General features: G+C 42.4%; 1 protein-coding gene across 1 annotated transcript in view; it reads left to right on the plus strand.

Annotated features, from left to right (window-relative positions):
* LOC119660449 (glutamate [NMDA] receptor subunit 1) overlaps positions 1 to 20,532 on the plus strand; it is a 116,437-nt gene that overhangs the window by 13,416 nt on the left and 82,489 nt on the right. The window contains exon 2 of the mRNA XM_038069008.1: positions 7,878 to 8,099. Coding sequence (XP_037924936.1) covers positions 7,878 to 8,099 — 222 coding nt within the window. The remainder of the gene's footprint in view (positions 1 to 7,877; positions 8,100 to 20,532) is intronic.

Genomic DNA, 20,532 nt, shown 5'->3' on the forward strand with positions numbered 1-20,532 from the left:
CCAAGTTTCCTAGGAATACATGAGCACTGGCAAGATCATTGTCTTGTACAGTAAGAGCTTCGACCCTATGGTGAGGCGTTTCAAGATGAAAAAGGCTCTATTGGCTGCCAACAACCGTGTGCGGATTTCGTCGTCATAGCTCTTGTCAGTTGTGATTTGTGGCCATAGATAGGAGAAACTATCAACGGTCTCAAAGTTGTAGCTTCCTATCTTTATTCTTCCCGTTTGACCAGTACAGTATGTTGTCAATATCGTCTGCGTAGGCCAGTAGTTGGGTGGACTTGTAGAAGATCGTGCCCCTCGCATTTACCTCACCATCACGAATTACTTTTTCCAGGTCCAGGTCACAGAGGACGCATGATAGGACATCCCCTTGTCTTAGACAGTTGTTGATGTCGAATGGTTTCGAGAGTCTTTCTGCTTTTATTTGGCCTCGTACATTGGTCAGGTTCAGCCTAGTCAGTCTTATCAATTTCGTGAGGATATCGAATTCTCTCCTGGTCGAGTACAGTTTTATCCTGGCTATGCTATCATAGGCGGCTTTAAAGGCGATGAGAAGATGGTATATCTCATATCCATATTCCAATAGTTTCTAATCTGCCTGGAGTGAAACCTCTTTGTTATGAGCCAATGATGTTCTGGACGTATTGGGCTATCCGATAAGATAGCGGCGAATATCTTATAGACAATACTGCGTGATATCTCCCTTTTTATGTATGGGCCAAATAATGCCTCGTTGCCAGTCTTCAGGCATTGATTCGCTCTCCCACCCCTTGAGTCTAAGTTGATGAACCACTTGGTGTAATTGGTCGCCTCCATATTTAACAAATTCGGCTGCAATTCCGTCGGCTCCTGGCGTGATGATTTTTAAGCCGATCAATTGCACGGACTGTTTCTTCTATACTTGGTGGTGGCAGTATTTGCCGGTCGTCTGTTCTGGTTGTTCATTAAAGTACTCAACCCATAGCTCGAATATGCCCATTATGTCGGAAATCGGATTGCCCTCTTTGTCTCGGCAGGATGAACATCGAGGTGGGTAAGGCCTCATCTGACTGGTTGGTAATAATTACGCACCTGATGCGGTTGCTCGCTATACTTCCCCAGTTCGCAGACCCGTTGGATCTCCCAGGATTCCTTTTTCGGTCTGTGAAGTCACTTCTCCGCCCGCCGGAGCTCAATATAAGTCTCTTCTTGTGCCCCCGTTCTTTGAGAATGGAAAATTACTCGGTATGCAGCATTCTTCCGTTCAATTGCTAGCTTAGATTCATCGTCAAACCAGCCTTTCCGACTATTTTTGCGGCTGGGGCCAAGTATGTTTGTGGCCGATAACGTTCTTCAGGTGATCGTAAAGATCATGTGTTGATGCTTCACCTCCGGGATCTCTATTGACTGCGGTTATTGCGGGCTCCATTTCCCTCTTAAAGGTGTTGCGGAAGCCTATGCTGTGGATGAATTTAGTATTCACTCCCACCTGATTGTCAGCGAGGATTCTGAGTGGTGTCATTATTCGAGCGCCAACGCGATAGTGATCCGAGTCTATGTTGATCCCTCTATATATTCTGATATTCATCAAGACTGAGAGGTGGCGGCGTCCGATCAACACGTGGTCAATTTGATTGAAAGTGGTTCCGTTTGAAGAGGCCCACGTTTGTTTGTGGACCGCTTTCCGCGCAAACCAGGTACTTCCGACGACTATTTCGAGTGACACTGCTAATTGAATAATCCGCTGTCCGTTATCATTTGGAATCCAACGTATCGCTTGAATACGGGCTCCGTCCATACTTGGCTGTTAAAATCGTGATGTGACGTGATCGTACGTTCCAGTCTCAAGTTATAGCGCGTCAAAGATGGAGTCCAACAAGCAAGAAATTCGTCATATTTTACCTTTTTACTACCTGAGAGGTAAAAATGCAACGAAGGCGGCCGAAAGAATTTGTGAAGTTTATGGGCCCGATACTGTAACGATTGGCACAGCGTTGGTTCGATCGATTTCGTTTTGGCGTAGTGGATGTCGAAGGTACACTCCGTACTGCAAGGCCAATCGTCGTAGAAACCGATAAAATCGTCGAAATCATCCAAATAGACCGGCATGTGAGCATTCGCTCAATTGGCCAGGAACTGGGTACAGACCATAAAAGCATTTGAAACCATTTGCAGAAGATTGGATTCCAAAAAAATGGATGTTTGGGTGTCGCAAAAAATCTCTGCTATGCGATGCACTGCTGAAATGGTACGAATTTGACCCATTTTTGAAGCGGATGGTGACTGGTGATGAAAAGTGGATCACTTACGTCAACCTGCAACGGAAAACATGGTGGACGAAGCGCGGCGAGCCGGCCCAAACAATCGCCATGCCCGGATTGACGGCCAGGAAGGTTCTGCTGTGTGTTTGTGAGATTGGAAGGGAATCATCCACTATGAGCTGCTCAACTATGGTAAGACCCTCAACTTAGTTCTCTACTGTGAGGGGGAGGGTTTGTACACTATAAGACGAAAGTGTTTTTAGAAAATCGATTTTTATAAAAAAGATGCCAGTACCAGGCAACCTTCTTAATTAAAAGGTTTTGTGGCAAAATTTCATCTCCACTTTTAATTTTATAACCACAGCAATCTCGCTTCCCTTTATATCATTATCAATTCAAATCTGAACTTTTCACATGTTTTTACCACGAAAAAATAACTAGTATCTACCATTTAGTTAGCTCCTCCACGCTTGCTATTGAACATGCAGTAACGAGCACGGTTCAAAGGATTCTATTGCACTCGTATGTATGTTGCTCAATTTCCAATTAACTCATCATCAAATCACGGTACAACTTAATTTAATCCATGCCGTATTCAATAAAAAGTGTACAACAAATTTTGATTTCATTCCATGATTCGTAAACTTTTAATGATATCTGATGCCATTTTTCCGGTGAAGTTAATTCAAAATGTGTTTTAATGAGAAACATATATCCAAGCTTTTCCACTGCCAGCCGTTATTTCAGGAAAGAAGGACGAAGCATCCAATTAACATTAATTGAAATAGTTGCGGTTGTTGTTTGAAACTTTAAAAGTTACATTACACCCTCAAATTCGTAACCAATAGATACAGGTGCTAACGGTTCTAGAGAAATAGGTATGCACATAAATACACAACGTAGACTAAGAGAGATGGATCACAGGAAATTTGGTGGGTAGGTGAATGGTTTTAAACTGCTGAATCTTTTCAAAAGTAAAATTAAATTTCACAATCACATAATAATAATAAGTGGTTCAACTCTCAGCGCTTGAGAAGAAAAAAACTTGGTATTGTGGACAGAATAATATCACTATTTTGGGATTCTAATGAAAGGACGTCATTTTAACGGCAAAAATTGGTTGCCAAGAGACTCATGTGGTATTGACCTTAACTGGTAACCATAAAAATCAATATTCCTGCATATTGTCAAGGATAGTGGTTCACATACTCAAAATCCATCTGGCGTACCCACGAACGACTGTTTTTAATTACAAACTATCCCCAAGTAAAAGACAGGTCTGAAACCGGAAGCTCGCCATTTCAGATATGCAAAATGTTGTTGATTTTTTTCTAAGAATACTTCTCTGGGAGGCTCCATCTATAAATAGCGCATAGTGTATATATGCATAATAAAATAAAATTGTAGTTTGGAGTAAGCTACTGTCAACGATAACAAAAAAGGATCACTTGCTCTTTCTTGCTTTTTACCCGGTAACGCTGCTTTCCTACTCCGTAACCTTCTTCAAATCAAAAACAACTTCCACTTCAATATGTTGATGTAATTCCCTTAAACAAGAAACAGCGGAACCGCCGGGCAGAAACACCGCAAATCTTGATCCTTTTCACTTTCTTCTCCAATATCAGACAACGAAATTGTCCTCCCGACTATTAAACTTAGCTTATCGCACTCATTTCCTATCCCCGGTCCAACTGATCATCTGTCTACCCATCAGCCGGTTCCCGCTAATCATCATTCCCTGCACATGGCCTTGAAATTAAAAGTCCATGCCGGCTCAGCGGCAGCAACAACGGCATACTGTTGTGTTGTAGTATGCGGCATGCCATTCCTCCTAACCACGATCAATCGCCCGCCTGCATCGAATAATGTACAATATAGGCAAGTTTTTAACGGTATGTTATACTAACGATTGGCCCGGTCGATTTTTCCTTGCATCATTTAAAAAATAGAATTTGAAATTGTTTTAATAAAATGAGGTTATGGAATTTACGGAAAAGAGACCAGTTGTTGGGTTGTTTTCAAAATAAGTCAAATTAATTATTTTAAATGTTAAATATTGTATTTAAATGAAGGACGGTATGGGAATTATGAAATAGAGAGAAATAATTAGAAAATCTAGGGAATGTAGAAAGAAAATGTGAGGATAAAGGGATTACAATACATATTACTGAATGCACTCGTTGGCCAAATTGACCCCAGAAAAGAAGGATGAAATACTGTTCAGTTTACTCTGCCCAGAATTTTTTTATCTCGTATGTCCCCTTTTTAAGGTTTTGTGTAAAACAAAACTTCGCCCCATCACGATTCTATAGGCGCTCCCTCACGGGTTTACGTCCGCTTCCGAACAGAGCTCCTTAAAGGTTTCCCTCATGCTCCGTTGGATGGCGAGCTGGAGGGTTTTGCGAGCTTTCTTATAGGCGCGTTCTTTGTGCCCTTAGTCAATTCTGCCTACCGCTCTCTAAGCCGCTCTTCTGCCTCTGTGGCAGGCTGATCGAAGGCTGGTCAGTTCAGTATTCCACCAGTAGCTTGGTCTTCTACTAGGGAATGAGTATCTCCTAGGCATGGACAGGTCACACACTTTGGCGATGCATTGGGCCACATGGACAGCTCTTTCCGTACAGGCGCCTGCTTTATTAGGTTGGTCTAACCACTCCTCTATGAAGGTCTGCTCATTCAGAGCTTTAGCGGACCAGCCTGACATCTTCCTCGGTTTCAGGCATGATGGTCTTCTACTTTATCTGTCTGTCCGTCTGTCTGTCTATCTTTTTTTTTGTTTTGTTGAGGAGGTGGAAATGTTCAAAAAGAACAAACAAGAAGAAGGTCTGGACACATCAGCGTGTGGGATTTTTACCCACTAACACCACCCCCGACTCCCTCCCTGCCCCGCGGAACCACCATAAGGTATTACATCACGGGGCGGAGTCAGCTCACTCTAGCTTTGTCACCTTTCTTCTATACGCGGCGCACGTGACCGCGTTTTTCTCCTCTTCTCTGCTTTTCGTAGTTTATTTTGGATAGATACGATCATAGAGTTTACCGCATCCCAATTCTCTTGATGTGCTAGCATTTTCGGCACCAGATTTTCTGGTACCAGCACCTCCCCTAGAGTCTCCTCTAGATTTCTCCTTTCTTCCACAAATCTCGTACAGTGGAAGAATACATGCTCTGGGTCCTCTAGGACTCCATTGCAATTTGGACAATCGGGTGAGGTCTCCAATTTAAACCTGTGAAGGTATTGGAGATATCCTCCGTGCCCCGTGAGAAACTGGGTGAGATTATAATTAATCTCACCGTGTCGTCTCTCCAACCACTCCTTGATGGCAGGAATGAGCCTGTGCGTCCACCGGCCTTTTCCCGAGCGTTCCCACCGCTCTTGCCATCTATTTATGGATCTCTCCCTTTCAGTCTTCTTCGTCCGCGATGAGGAAGAGGTTGGCTTTGCATTGTATATGTTCGCCATCTCATCTGCCAAGATGTCAATCGGCATCATTCCAGAGATGACAAATGCTGCATCATCTATCTGTCTATCTGTCCGTCTGTCTGTTCCGTCACACGCATTTTTCTCGGAGACGGTTGAAGCGATTCGCACCAAATTTGGTGAAATGGAAGTGTGAACACTCATACATACAGTGAGCTACATAATTCTACATCGAATTTAAGGGAGGTCCCCATACATGCAAAAGGATGGTGTAAATTTTTTTTCATTAAATATAGGTGAAAGGTCTCGGTTAGTACTTTTCGAAGCTGGTCTTAGTTTTGACAGTTTTTGGAAAGGTGGAGAATACGGGGAGTCGAAAGTGATCATTTCTTTAATGGACCAGAAACTACCCAACCGGAAGATCTGAAAAAGATCAGGAGGCTGCCACTAGATGGTGCCTAGGCTCAAAAATACCCTCCATACCGATATCTCATCAAATAAAGTTAATAATAGTACCTTACCATATTTTTTAGTAACCGGCTGCAGTTAGAAAGTGGGGGAGTGCGGGGGGTTGAAAGTGATCATTTCTTTAAGGGGCCATTCTCAGAAACTACCGAACCGAAAAATCTGAAAAAAAAAATCAGGAGGGTGCCACTATATGATGCCTAGGCTCCGAAATACCTTCCACACCGATATCTGTTCAAATAAAGTTAATAATAGTAACCCCCGTTAAGTTCATACTATAGGGCATGACTTTGCCAAGTTTCGTGGAAATCGCACCATTACTAACAAAGTTATAATACGTCAAAGTTGCTGTTGTTCTAATTTACTCCAGTTGTAACGGCTTCCTACACAAGTATTATGGCATTATATACATATATGAACCCCCTTTTCCAACTTTCACCAGGAAAGATGAATGAACTGAAAAGAAGATAACAACTGGTTCCCGAAATATGTGTTCCGCGAAAATAAGAACAATCAATCAGAAAAACGAAACATAATCTTTTGAAACTAACTATCGACATACAGGCTTTATATACATAAACCATTAAGAGAGCCTGACTTTTATCTCTTAAAAAAGTTCGCAAATCTATCTCAACAGATTGGTATAGGGATGTCGCTCTCTACTCATAATAGACTCCGCAACAACAACATTGGATTGTTAGGACACTTCATTTCGACCTTTGAAGGGTGCTGAGGCGAGCAATTTTTTTTTTTTTGGGAATGCGTTTACGCACAGAGTGTTGGACTCCCGCAACAGCACGCTGGCGAACTACCAACTAAACACCTCCCTGTCATCAGAGAACTAGCCTGGAACCGTTTGACACATTACTTCGGGCTAGCCCTCCCGCTCTCCCGGCTTTGGGAGCCTTCAAGTCAGGCAATTCCCTTCACCAACGGGAAGGGAAGGGAGGAAAGGAGTTGTTAGTTCAGGGAACCCCTTACCGTCCGATCCCTCTGCCGGTCGAGTTCAATCTTCTGCGTAGTAAGAAGAGCCCGAACATAATACGCAATACGATTCCAGCTGCCAGCGCTCTTCAGCATCTCTCGCACAATGTTATCTGGAGAGAGCTCCCCTGTGTCTACATAAAGCTGCTGGCGGAGGCCGTCCCACCTCTCGCAAGAGAAAAAGGTGTGTTCAGCGCCATCCGCCACTCTATTGCAGAACACACAATCAGGAGATCGCGCCTTCCCAACCCTGTGCAGGTAAGACTGAAAACCTCCATGCCCACTTAGAAGTTGGGTAAGGAAGTAATCAATCTCACCGTGCTTTCTGTTCAACCACGGGTGAGGCGAGTAATGGGCTTCCCCGCAATTAACATATTACCCTGATATGACTTAAGTACTATTTCACAGCCGAGTTGACTAATATCCGACATCCAAACTTCTAAGAAGAATATACCCTTTTCTCATATCAAATAAGTTCGAGCCAGTTCATCGCCGACAAAAAGGGGGCTTTCGATTACGGCCATTTATTCTCCTCATCATTGCCACGCAGTTAAAGTTACTTCCATAGTCAAAGCCAGGGAATTGACAAACAACAAAAGAGGATGGTCGTCCTTAAATTTATGGCTTATTTTTCATATTTATCGATTCAGATGGCAAACTATTTAAATTTTATACATTACATAAAGTCACGTATCAACGATCCTTCATATCCATGAAAATTTGTTCCTAAAATTATCCTAAAATTATTTTATCTTTTCCAATTCCAGGTATATGTTGTGGTGGTATCTCACGAACAGTCAGGTGATTTATCGCCAGCTGCTGTGAGCTATACAAGTGGATTTTATCAGATTCCTGTTATTGGTATTTCATCTCGAGACGCGGCCTTCTCCGATAAGAACATTCACGTTTCGTTTCTTCGCACTGTTCCACCATACTATCATCAAGCGGACGTATGGCTCGAAATGTTGAGCCATTTTGGCTACACCAAGGTAAGAATGCCGACAGAACGATAAAACAGTTTATATAAAGTATAAGTCGCTCATAAATTACACAAAAGTCCTGATATCAACATATCTTGAAAGGAATTTATTTACGTTGTAAAGAATTTCCGGGACTTAGATGGAGACCCAGTTGAAATGAGGTGCCAGCTCTATTATAGCTGCTGTTAAATTCCTTCATTCACTTGAAGGAGGTGGAGGACAGGAATAAATTGACGCACTCAATTTCGTGTTGAATGTCACTCATGAGTCATGAAATGTTTTTCACAGTTATTTCAATTGAATTGAATTCTACTCAATTGTTGCATCAACCATCCTGAAATCGTAAAATGAGACGCAATATAATAAACAATTAAGTGTAGTTAAGCAGAATTTGTTGGTATTATATACGCAGCTCTTCCAGCTTCAGTTCTCAGCCCCCAACTGCATTTCATGCTTGTCACGTAAGAACATATTTATCAGCCCTACAAATTAATTTGTCACTCCTCCCCTAATTTCGGAATAACAACGCAGGGAAACTAATTAGAGTTGATGAGTTCCTTCGAAAACTTATTATCATTCCATCTCAGGAAAACATAAAATCATCCTTTAGGACGAGGGGGAGAATAGAAAATCACAGAATAAGAACTTCGTACTGTTCCAAACAAATAATTTGAAAACGAAAAAGATTGGGCAGCAACAAATTATTTTGTTTATTGGTGCAAAAAAAAAAGGATGTTGAAGTGACAGATTATTCAAAATAATGCAATTCAACTCCATTCATCATGAGCATGTATTATTGCTAATCGTCAAAGCGTTAAGAAGACCCAATATTCCATAACAAGTCAATTTCGTCTTCTTTTACTACTTTCCTTCCACTGAACTTAATAAATAATATTGATTCCTTAGATATTCTTTACGATACTTTCCTCATCTCAGCATCAATAATTCAGTATGCTAAAAAGCTATTGGGCCCTTTGGATGGTATTATATGTATGCTTAGTATATTTACTAATTGCTACCCACAGAAATCCAGGAGGTTTACCAGTTCTAAATGCTTTGCGTCTGGCATTACGTAGATGGAATTTCCATCTTTACCGAGGTAGCGCACAGTGTCCGAGGATATTTACGGAGGTTTCATCGGCGAATATCGTCGCTTGTCCGGGGACAGGATTCTGACTGCAAGATTCCGTTTCAAATAAAGAAGCGTCACAACAGTGCTATGCACCAACGATATAGTATACAAGAATAATCCCTGCGAACAATTACACAACACCAACAGCTTCATCAGCCGATCATCAAATCGTTCAACTTCTTTAATGACACCACCGAAACCCTCTGAGATGGCAATGCCAACACCATATTGAGTGTGTGGGCTACCAAAATAGAAAAGTTTATAGCCATTTTTACCGCGTTCGCGTTCAATGTCGCAGCTTTTGACACCAAACCATCGGGTTTCTGCAGAGCGCAGATATCAATGCGCCTTTTCCGAAGGGTTCTTGCAAGTTCCTCGGTTTTTCCAGTTAGGGTGCCAACATTTAGCGTGCAGACATGTATTTGTTCTGTTCAGAATAACTTGCTTACGTCCTGACGCCGTCCATGCGTCAAGAACCCTTGCCCATTTCTCGACAGGACCGGAGACCATCCTGCCGCATTGACAGAGGTAGATCCTAGCATTTTACGGTATTCTGTACGAGGCAATGTCGGACATTAGAATCTGACATACAGTCACGATGTAAATCCCACTACCACCTGTGAAATTTGAACCGCGATCTTTCAAACGACCGTCTTGCGCTCTAACCACTGACCCCCCGGACACTTCCCTTATAAGTCCGAATAGTATTGCCTGCCTAGAGGTGGTCATTCGCATGCGGTGATATGATCAAAAACTCAAAAGAGGGAACTTCAAGCGTGCCCAATCTGCCCAGTACGGCCCTTACCCCATCAGTTTGTTAGCTGCCTTTCAAAATGACTATGCTAAGTTTTACGTATGGCCGGCGCCTCCACATGGAATCAACTGGTGACCGTATGATAGGGTTACGCTACGCGTATCCATAGCCCGGTATCTCTACACCTTATCTTTGATCCATGGGGAAAGAATACTGCGTCATAACCTCACAACACATTGCTGGTCTTCTCCTCTTTTCTTTCTGGAAAGGACAGAACAAAATTTCTCTTGAAGCTCGGCTTGCATGTGTCCGTTGGAAATGTGTAAAATGCCTGATGTATTTCATCAAGGATACTATTATGGCCGTAGGCTTTCGCTGTCCACCATCCAGACTCGCGGAGTCTGACAACACTGGAGACGGATTTAATGTAGTGGTATAGGAAGAGAAGATGGAGGATATTCGCCAGGACAGATTTCAGAACCCCAGGGGCAATTGCCAATACAGTTCTTTGGATCCCATTGAGATTAGTTCAGTCGTTTTTTTTTTTGCTTAGCGGCGGTCTTCACACAATCAAATCGTACTTTAGGATTGGATGAAGCACGACCTGGTACGTCCAAAGAACCATCCTCGGCCAAATATCCGAAGGTCCTCTTGCAGGCTTCTTAACAAAGTACCAAAATAAGGGGGATAAATAAGGTATAGTCGGAGTTAATCTTCAATGCCAAGTCGCAGCCCACCTTCCCTGGTAGTAGATGCAGACCTACCAAGGAAACACAGTGAATGTCATTAAAATAGCAGGTGCCGATTAAAAGCTCCCACTATCTCTTAGCTGGCCCCACAATTCACTTCCTTACCGCCTACGCTCCACAGCCAGGTCGAATCGACGCCAAGAAAGTATCCTTTTGACGACTGTTTGACACGTAGATCTACAACGTGCCTGTCGATGACAATATCGCCATTGGGGATAATAAAGATCACTTTGGTGAAGAACCAGATAACAACTGGCGCTATTGGAATAAAGGCATCAGGGCGTACAATAAGGGCAACGAAAGTTTCGTCAGTTTTATCGAAGCTGACGACTTTGCAGTTGTCAATAAATGGTTGATTAAAAGGTCGTCTTATCTTTCCACATTTTATAGTCAGATTATTGAAATGCAAACAAACTATATTCTTATAAAACTTTCACTGACAGCAAAGTCATGCTTCACGAGACCCTCGTATCTTAAAATAGACGATTAACCGCTATCCAGTGTATCAACCTTCGTAAAAGAGATGCAAAAAATATACTGGTTGGCTACAAATCAGGTTGTAACAATTTTGCGACTTAGAAGACCCAAAAGTTCAGAAAAGGCTTCCTAAAGGAATGATTTGAATGCCAAGGTAGCAATAGTGCGATTTCCACCAAACTTGGGTAGTATCATGCTCTATGCTGTAGCCTACATTGCTGCAAAATTTCTGGGGTGAACAGCCAATTACTAAAAATTGTAGTAATATAATATTATTAACTTTATTTGAACAGATATCGGTATGGAAGGTATTTCGGATCCCAGGCACCATATAGTGGCAGCCTCCTAATTTGGTACTTAGTTGTGTAGTTTCTGAGAATGGATCCGTGAAAGAAATGATCATTTTCGCCGGGGGCCTTTCCAACAAATGTCAAAACTAAGACCAGCTTCGGAAAGTACTAATCGAGACTTTTCATTTGATCCTCCACATGACTATATTTTAATTAAATTCGACGTAAAAGGATGTAACTCACTATATGCGTGAGCGTTCACAGTTCCACCAAATTTGGTGTCCATCGGTGTCAATTGCTATAACCGTCTCCAAGAACATGCGTGTGATGGACAGACAGTAAACCGATTTTAATAAAGTTATGTTTTACAACCTTAAAAAGAGAGTAATTGCCATCTGAGAAGATAATTTTCTACGATGTTGGATGGAAGGTGTGTCGTTCAAATTCCCACTATTCGCGGTTTGAGGAGGAGTCTATTACTACTTGTAGACACAAGGACGGCGTCTAATTTAATTAAGGAATCAGTGTTAAGCTAGCACACAGTATTAGATGTAAATAAACGGATTAGTAATAGTGGGTTATATGGGAGGAAAGAGAAGGAACAATCACTATCAGTGGCAGTGAACTGGCCAGAACTGACAGATTTAAATATCTAGGGTCAATGCTATCAGCCAATGGAGAACTGCGTTCTGAAATTGCCTCATGTATTAACGCAACCTGGATGAAGTGGCGTCCCAGAACCGGTGTTGTTTGTAATCGATGTATCAACGAATGTCTCAAATTTAGAGTTTAAAACAATGTCTTCCCTCTATGACTCTGGGTGTTGGCCGACTATAAAAGACAATGAACGGCGTCTTTCGATAGTGGAGACCAAGATGTTGCGTTGGAATAGTGACGTGACACATTTTGATCACATCCGAAATGAAATTATTCGCAATCGATATAGAGTTGCACCGATCGGGGAAAAATTGCGAGGAAGGCATCTTCGATGGTATGGTCACGTAATTCGCGCTAACAAGCCACGCGACTACATCCAGGTCAGGCATTCGATAGACCCCGCTTGTGAACAGAACAGAGAATGAAGAAAAACCAGAAGATAGGAGTGGGAGAGTCTCTAAGTTCTTGTAGTCTCTTCTTGATATTGAATTCGACGCTTAATAAAATCAATTTCCAAGTAGTGAAAGATGAAGAGAGATTAACACAAGATGGAACAATAGGAAGGGAATTAGATTGTCTTTCTGGTGTTTTAGCAACAGCGGGCAATGTCGACCAGGAAGTTTCTGAGTGTTGTCCAAGCGGAAGCCAGCTAAGAATCAAAGAGCGAAGTGCGAAAATGGTGAAAAAAATTGGTGACCTTGGAGAACACACTACACTTCTATGCCTTATTCAATACCATATAATCTGCTAGCTTTTATTCATGGTTTATTATTAATTTCCTATCATTTCACTGAGTTCTCTCTTTGTCTTATTCATCATTATCATCAACGGCGCAACAACCGATATCCAGTCTAGGCCTGCCTTAATAAGGAACTCCAGACATCCCGGTTTGCGCCGAGCTTTACCAATTCGATATCCCTAAGAGCTGTCTATCGTCCTGACTTACGCCATCGCTTCATCTCAGGCAGGGTGTGCATCGTCTTCTTTTTCTACCATAGATGTTGCCCTTATGGACTTTCCGGGCTGGCTCATTCACATCCATACAGATTAAGTGACCCGGCCACCGCAATCTGTTGAGCCGCATTATCCACAAGCAGACGGTCGTGGTATCGCTCATAGATTTCGTCGTTACGTAGGCTCGTCCATCCTCATGTAGGGGGCCAAAAACTCTTCGAAGGATTCTTCTCTCGAACGCGGTCAAGAGTTCGCGATTTTTTTAGCTAAGAACCCAAGTCTCCGAGGAGTCCTCTCATGAGGACTGGCAAGATCATATTCATGTACAGTAAGAGCTTTGACTCTATGGTGAGACTTTTCAAGCGAAACAGTTTTTGTAAGCTGAAATAGGTTCTGTTGGCAGCCAACAACCGTGCGCGGATTTCACCGTCATAGGTGTTATCGATTGTGATTTTCAACCCTAGATATATCATCAAGACTGATAAGTGACGGCGTTCGATCAGCACGTGGTCAATTTGGTTGAAAGTGGCTTCGTCTGGAAAGGCCCACGTATGTTTGTGGACCGCTTTCCGCGCAAACCAAATACTTCCAACAACCATTTCTTGCGATATTGCTAACTGAAGAATCCGCAATCCGTTATCATTGATATCCCTATATAAGTTATGGGAGCCAACGTATCGCCTGAATACCGATTCCGTCCCTACTTGACTGTTGAAGTCTTCAAGTATGATTTTGATATCATACTTGGGACAAACTTCGAGAATCCGCTCAACTGCCTCGTAGATGGTATCCTTCTCCGACTCTGCAGTCTCCTCTGTAGGGGCGTGAACGTCTATGAGACTTATATTTCTAAACTTGCCTCGCAACAGCAGAATGAATAGCCCTTTGCTTATGTTTTCAAAGCCGATAACAGCCAGTTTGATTTTTTGTTTGACTAAGAAACCTACTCCGAGCGCATGATTTACTGGATGGCGCTATAATATATGGTGTAGTGGCTCTTCTCCAGTAAACCGGTCCATGTCCATGTCCAACCGCATCTACACCAGCCTTATATTGAGACAAGGTATCGGCTATCTGCTCAGCAGCATTCGGTCTGCACAGGGAGCGTTCCTTGAGAAAATGCGCAATTCGTTATTCCGTTGTCGTTTCCGGGTTCGTCGTTGTAAAATCCATCCTGTCCGAGGCTCCTGTTGTGGCTTCATAACATAGGTTTTCCGTGTCGCGTTGTCAGCCCTACCCAACCCCCAACCTAGAGGACTAGTTGATACATTTTGTCTCGGTTTTAGGTGCGGATGACTCGCCTTCATCCTTCTCCGTCTGCAGTTTTTCATGAAGAAAGAACTCCCAGCGATCACCGCGTGGAGGTGGAGATAGGGTTTGGTAGTAGAACTGTTGGTGTGAGTTCAACTAAACTAGTTTTGGAACTGAAATAGCGAAATGCCGGATGGAATGCCTGAATGCCAGAAGGGGAAGTTAATGCCGACGAGACACGCCTGAATATGAACAAGTATAAACGCGCGCGTAAAAAGTTGCAAACGACCATCATGAAGAATAAAAACGATTGCTTCAAGCGAGTCTGCAATGAGGGAGATTTGGGGCCATGGGGACGTGCATACAGACTGCTGATACAAATATATCCTCAGTAAAGGGTAAAAGGTTTCCCCCCAGATTACTGTGGGTGATCGTTTTGGCACCTACATTTCCGACGATATCACTAAGTGCTGAAGATTAATCATTTATCCATTAACCGCAGGAGAAGTTCTGGACGCAGTAAAATAAGTCCGGAATAACGTGTCCTCCAGTATTGATTGAATCCTCAACAAGGTGCTGAGACTGGCAATGAGAATGCCACCAAGAATTTTCGCACAGACTGCCTAAAAGAAGAATCCTTCCCCGGAGAATGGAAATTATAAAAACTTATTTATTCTGCAGTCGAACTAACATTGTATAGACCTCTCTAACTTCTGAATACAATATGCAAGGTTCTCGAGAGGATAACAAATATGTTATGTTATATATGCCGGTTATATCTAATAATTGATAGTGGCGGTTATTTATCAATTAGGCAGTTTGGCTTACAGGGGACTCGGTCAGGGCTTGATGCTACCAAAGTGGGTTTTGAAATCGCCGGGAAAACTTGTGACGAGGAAAAATGCTGCGCACCGGTGCCCCCGACATCGCGAATGCATTTAATTATTCCATATCATGAAATATTATACTTGGAGGGAGATAAGTTAGGGACATCACCCATTAAATTCCTTTTGTGTAGGATCAGGCACCTATCAACCAAAAACATTACCGATTGCGGCAGTTATATCGGAAGGTCAGAGGCGACCAATTGGAATAGTCCAAAGTCCAAGTAAGAACCAATGGAATTCACCACCATTGGTGGTTCCGAAAAAAATCCGGGGCTAACGGAGAGCGTGTCCGGATAGCTCAGTGGTTAGAGCACTAGGCTGTCATACGGAAGGTCGCGGTTCAAATCTCACTGGTGGCAGTGGAATTTGCATCTTGATTTGACGTCGGATACCAATCGACTCAACTGTGAATGAGTACCTGAGTCAAATCAGGGTAATAATCTCGGGCGAGCGCAATGCTGACCACATTGCCTCCTAGTGTACCGTTACGGTCTTGAATGAAGTGCTCTAACACACTTCAAGGCCCTGATCCAATATGGATTGTTGTGCCAACGATTATTATTATAACGGAGAGAAGAATTGGAGAATGGTGGTCGATTTTCCTAAACGAACTACTTCCTCGAATAGAAGACATGGTAGACCAGTTAGGACATTTGCGGTATTTTTCCACACTGAACTTAGCCAGCGGATACCATCAGGTATTAGTGCACTCGAAAGATCAGGCCAAGACCACTTTCAGTACAGATTACGAACATTACAGTCATAAATAGTGGCGTTGACTTTTCATATCGTAACACAGTGGATAAATCACACTTCAAAAAAGGCCAACAACTCCATTATGGGCTATACAATGCAATGGCATCTCCACTGTCCCAGGATGCCGTTATAGTGGTCGCTCTAGAATGGTAAAGTAGGAATGCGGCTCAAAACGAAGAGCTAGAAGGAGCTGAAACACTTCAAAGTCGAAACCACGACAAGCTTAATTGCAAGACTGCTCTTTTATATATGTCTGGTAATCGCGGACCTTATGTGCGGGTTAGTTAAGTTAGCCCTCCTTTAAGTGTTCTAGCACCCGGTTGTAGACTAGCCGTTTTGTTTTCCCTACGTAAATCTTGTCGTAGTCCGGGCAGGAAATCTTATAAACGCCGCTTTTTTCCGTACACTCTTTTTTGCCCTTGACTGATTGTATCCGGGTCCGAAGTAGGCATCGTCTGCTGGTCGAGGTGACCTGAAATCCACGTCTATGTAGCTGCTTGTTGAGTTCTGCATCCGAGCCGAGTAGGTTAATGTTATCCATTGCCTAGGTTCTGTGTTCAAGGTTGCTGTTTTAGTTCTTTTCGATGCCATTTTCGATGAGGTTCCTGTTGTATCCGCTTTTTCTGGGCTGTTTCCAGGACGTAATTCATTTCTTTATTTCTACCCTCGTCATTGAGCGGTGTTGTGAACATCCTGTGAATCATAAAGTTGTATGCCGCCATCTTATGGTGGAAATCGTGGTTTGAGATGTTTGTTGTGTCTGGGTCGACTTCCTGCAGATGTGGAATTCAAAATCCTCTCGTTCCTGGATTATTTTTAAGTCTGGGAACGGTATCTCCCTTTCCTTTCGATTTCCATGGTGAAATCGATGTTCCTGTGTGCCCGGTTGAGTTTCTTGAGGATTGTTCCTGCTTCTTCCCTTTTGATAATTGCTAATATATCATCCACGTATCTGATCCAGAATCTCGAGAGTGTCCCAGCTTCCTCGAGTTCATTCTACAGGTTCTCCATAAATACCTCGCATAGCAGCGGTGAAAGGGGATTGCCCATGACTACCCCGGAGGTTGCTTTATAAAATGTATTCCTGAATTTGATTGGTGGACCTCGGCGCGAAACCGGGATGTCTGGAGTTCCTTGCGCCGTTGGTTATGATGATTCCTGAATATGAAATAAGATTCAGTCATGCACGTGAAGGTCAGTTTCTTATACAATCTAACCTTCTTCCCCATTCAGACGAATTTTCGTGTGTCGTGATCCATTCCTCTAACAAGTGTAGAGCTTCCTTCATCAGTACGCTTGGGGACAGCGTTTTTACATCGAAGGATACTAATATTTCATCACTTTATATCCCCCTGGCCTCATTTACTCTGGCAATGACTTCTCTCCCCACTGCTTGATTTCCTATTTTTAGGCCTAACCTTTTGACTTCTTCCAAGAGCCACTTCGCAATATTTTAGGTCGGTGAATTCGTTGCCGCGATAATTTCTCTGACTTCGTTGCCTTCTTTATGTATTTTGGGGAGGCATTTGATTCTGAGCCGAGGTGGGTTAGTGATATTGCCTACAGCTGCTTTCTTAATAATGGGGTTGCATTCAACCAGCTCTTTTAATGGAGTCTGGGAGAGGGTCCGTCCTGATGTCGTGAAACTTGCCTTCTCCTAATTTTTGGCGTACTAAGTCGTCGTATGCTCTTTAGCCCATGACGACCACTGCGTTTCCATTGTCTGCTGGTAGGTAGAAAACGGGTTTCTCTTTTAATTCTTCAATTGTTTTGTCATGGTTGGACGACGCTCTTTTCTTAGAGCCCATTCGCTTGATAGAGGTCAGTAGTCGCCTAGTTTCTTCCCGGTTGCCGGCTTTTCTTCTTGTGATGTATATTTGATTCCTGCGCCGACGTCAATTACGATGTCTTCTTTGGGGAAGGTGGGGTATCTTATGGCGAAGTTCAAACCTTTATTGAGAAGTGAAAGCTGTTCCTGGGTAAAGTGTTCATTGGATCTGTTGATCACATAGTTAAATATGAATTGTTCCTTCGGTTTCTCTATTGCACCCTGGCCCGCTTGTGTTATGGTGAACGCCTTAATTTCTTTTCCAGTATGCACCTCTTTCTGGCATTTTCGCAGGTGTAGGCCTTATTGATTTTCTCCCATATGTCGGTCATATTGCCCTTTCTTCCATAGATGTTCTTGAAACTTGGTCCCCTATTCACTGAAATTTCAAATGCGGAATATGCTATCAAATCTATCAAAGAAAAACATTTCAAAAGTTTCCAACAATGTCCCGGAAAACATTCTTTCCATTTTCCAACGAACACACTTGAAATAATACATTCCACACTCTATGTTGATTTTATTAGTTCATAGATTTATGCTCAAATGGAACTCCATACACCAAGGCTCGTCTTCTATGCATTCACAGGACCGTCCTGCTTCGAACAATGTAATTTTTTCCCATTGTTCATATCCTTTGGCAATTTGTCGTCTCCAAGCAATTGAATATCGTTTCACTGCAGCCACTACATTGCGTTGGTATTCGATTATTAAGCTGCATTCCATATTGCACATCTACGTCTATTTTGTCCCCATGAGGATGCCCTTTTCTCGTTTTACCGAAATATTTCTAGAATTCAACTGAACCAAAGTTTTATAAAAACTGGGTGACCTGTTCTCTGCGGAGATAGGAAAGAAAGAGGTGAAACGCAAAATGACAAATTCTTAACAGCTCTCACGTAATCAACAGCAAGTATGTGTCCTTTTTATTGGAATTTTTTTTTAAATTTTCGAAAGAATTCTCTACACAAGATAAACAGGTTTTGCTTATCATAAACATCAATCGAAATAACTTTTTGTGAATGAAAAGCAAAATTTAGGAAATTGCCATTGAGCTTTTGAGCATACACGATGGTTACAACTGAATATTCCCTTAACAAACAGATTTGATCTGGGTTAGGACCATAATTATTCATAGGTTTTTCACTTTCACTTCACCTTCTACTTTTTTACCATCTAGAGGTACCTCTTTTGCTTTCAACACGTAATATCAGTTATATAATATAGAGAAGGACACCATGTTATTTACATAGCATGTTGGTCACAAACCAAGATAAAGGAGGGGAGCTTGAGGCAGCGTACTTGGTACTATCCTCAGTAAAACACAAATAAAATGCTAAGATCAGGGAAAAAGTTTAATAATGCTAAATCCTTCCTGCTCTCTATCTCTCTCTGTCCCCCTGGGTGACAAGTCCCGCGACAGGTCGATCAAGAAAATGCTTCTAATGTCATTAAAAACAAAATGTTCGTGTTGAAGGAATCTAAGCTTTGGATCAATGCTAAGGGTTCACCAAAGTCGACATGGCACGGCGGGCCCCGGTCCTGTCGAAAAATGACTAAGGATTCTTGACGCATATTTGACGTGTCAACACCGTAAATATTGGCACTCTCATTGGAAAGACCGAGGAATTCGGACGAGCCCTTCATAAAGAGCGCATTGGTATCTACGCTTTACAAGAAACCCTATGGTCTGGTGCAAAAGCTGCGACATAGAACGCAAACGCGGAAAAAATGGCTATAAACTTCTCTATTTTGGTAACCCACTCACTCAATATGGTGTCGGCAATGTCATCTCTAAAGATTTCCGTGATGCCGTGATGATTAAAAAAAAAAAATTTCATGAGGGGATGATAAAGCTCACCATTTTATCAAGTAATCGCAGGATTCATTTCTTAACCGCATGCACACCACATACTGGTCGACCTGGTCTCGAGAAAGATGCTCTCTGGTCACTTCTCGATACACCGACCTGTAAAGTATTTGCTTTCAGGCGACTTTAGCGGTTATGTGGGTGAAAATGCAGACAGCACCAGGTGCCATTGGAGAAAAGGGTTTGGACACGCTATGATGTTCCTTCATTTTACACTACGAACAGTAAAACCCAATTCGACTATATTCTCATTAGACCCCGACATTTTACCACCGTCACCGACTATAAATCCAATCCTTATGAGCCTAACGCACCTCAACATCGACCGTTGATTGCTGTCTTGCGAACCAAGCAACCGATAAAAGAGGTTGAGGAACACATTGGCCGGCCGCGTAATAAATGGCAGCGATTTCGACAAGAAAGAAGAAGAAATGATCTCACTTACTCGATTACCAACCATTACGAATGTAGAAGGACAGTGAAACCAAGTTAAAAATATAATTCATAAAGCGTCCCATGTAACACTTGGGGTCACCAAGCCGGGTAAGCGGTTCATCAACCGAGATACTTGGCTTTCTAGTGATGATATTCCAATGAAAACAAACACCTCTACCACAAGTTTCTCGATAATTGGCCAATTGGCAGGAGTGAAAGGTGGGGGGAGGGTGGGTTGTAATTTTTTTTCACCGAATATAGTCACGTCGAGTATTAAATGAAAGAGCTCAATTACTTTCCGAAACAGATGATATTTTTCATACCGGTTGCAAGTAATAATATAATGTTAAAAGTTTGCAGAAACCCAACTGCTAGTAATAAACAAAGTTATCATCATCATCA

Source organism: Hermetia illucens, chromosome 6 (genome assembly GCF_905115235.1).
Source record: "Hermetia illucens chromosome 6, iHerIll2.2.curated.20191125, whole genome shotgun sequence".
NCBI lineage: Eukaryota > Metazoa > Arthropoda > Insecta > Diptera > Stratiomyidae > Hermetia > Hermetia illucens.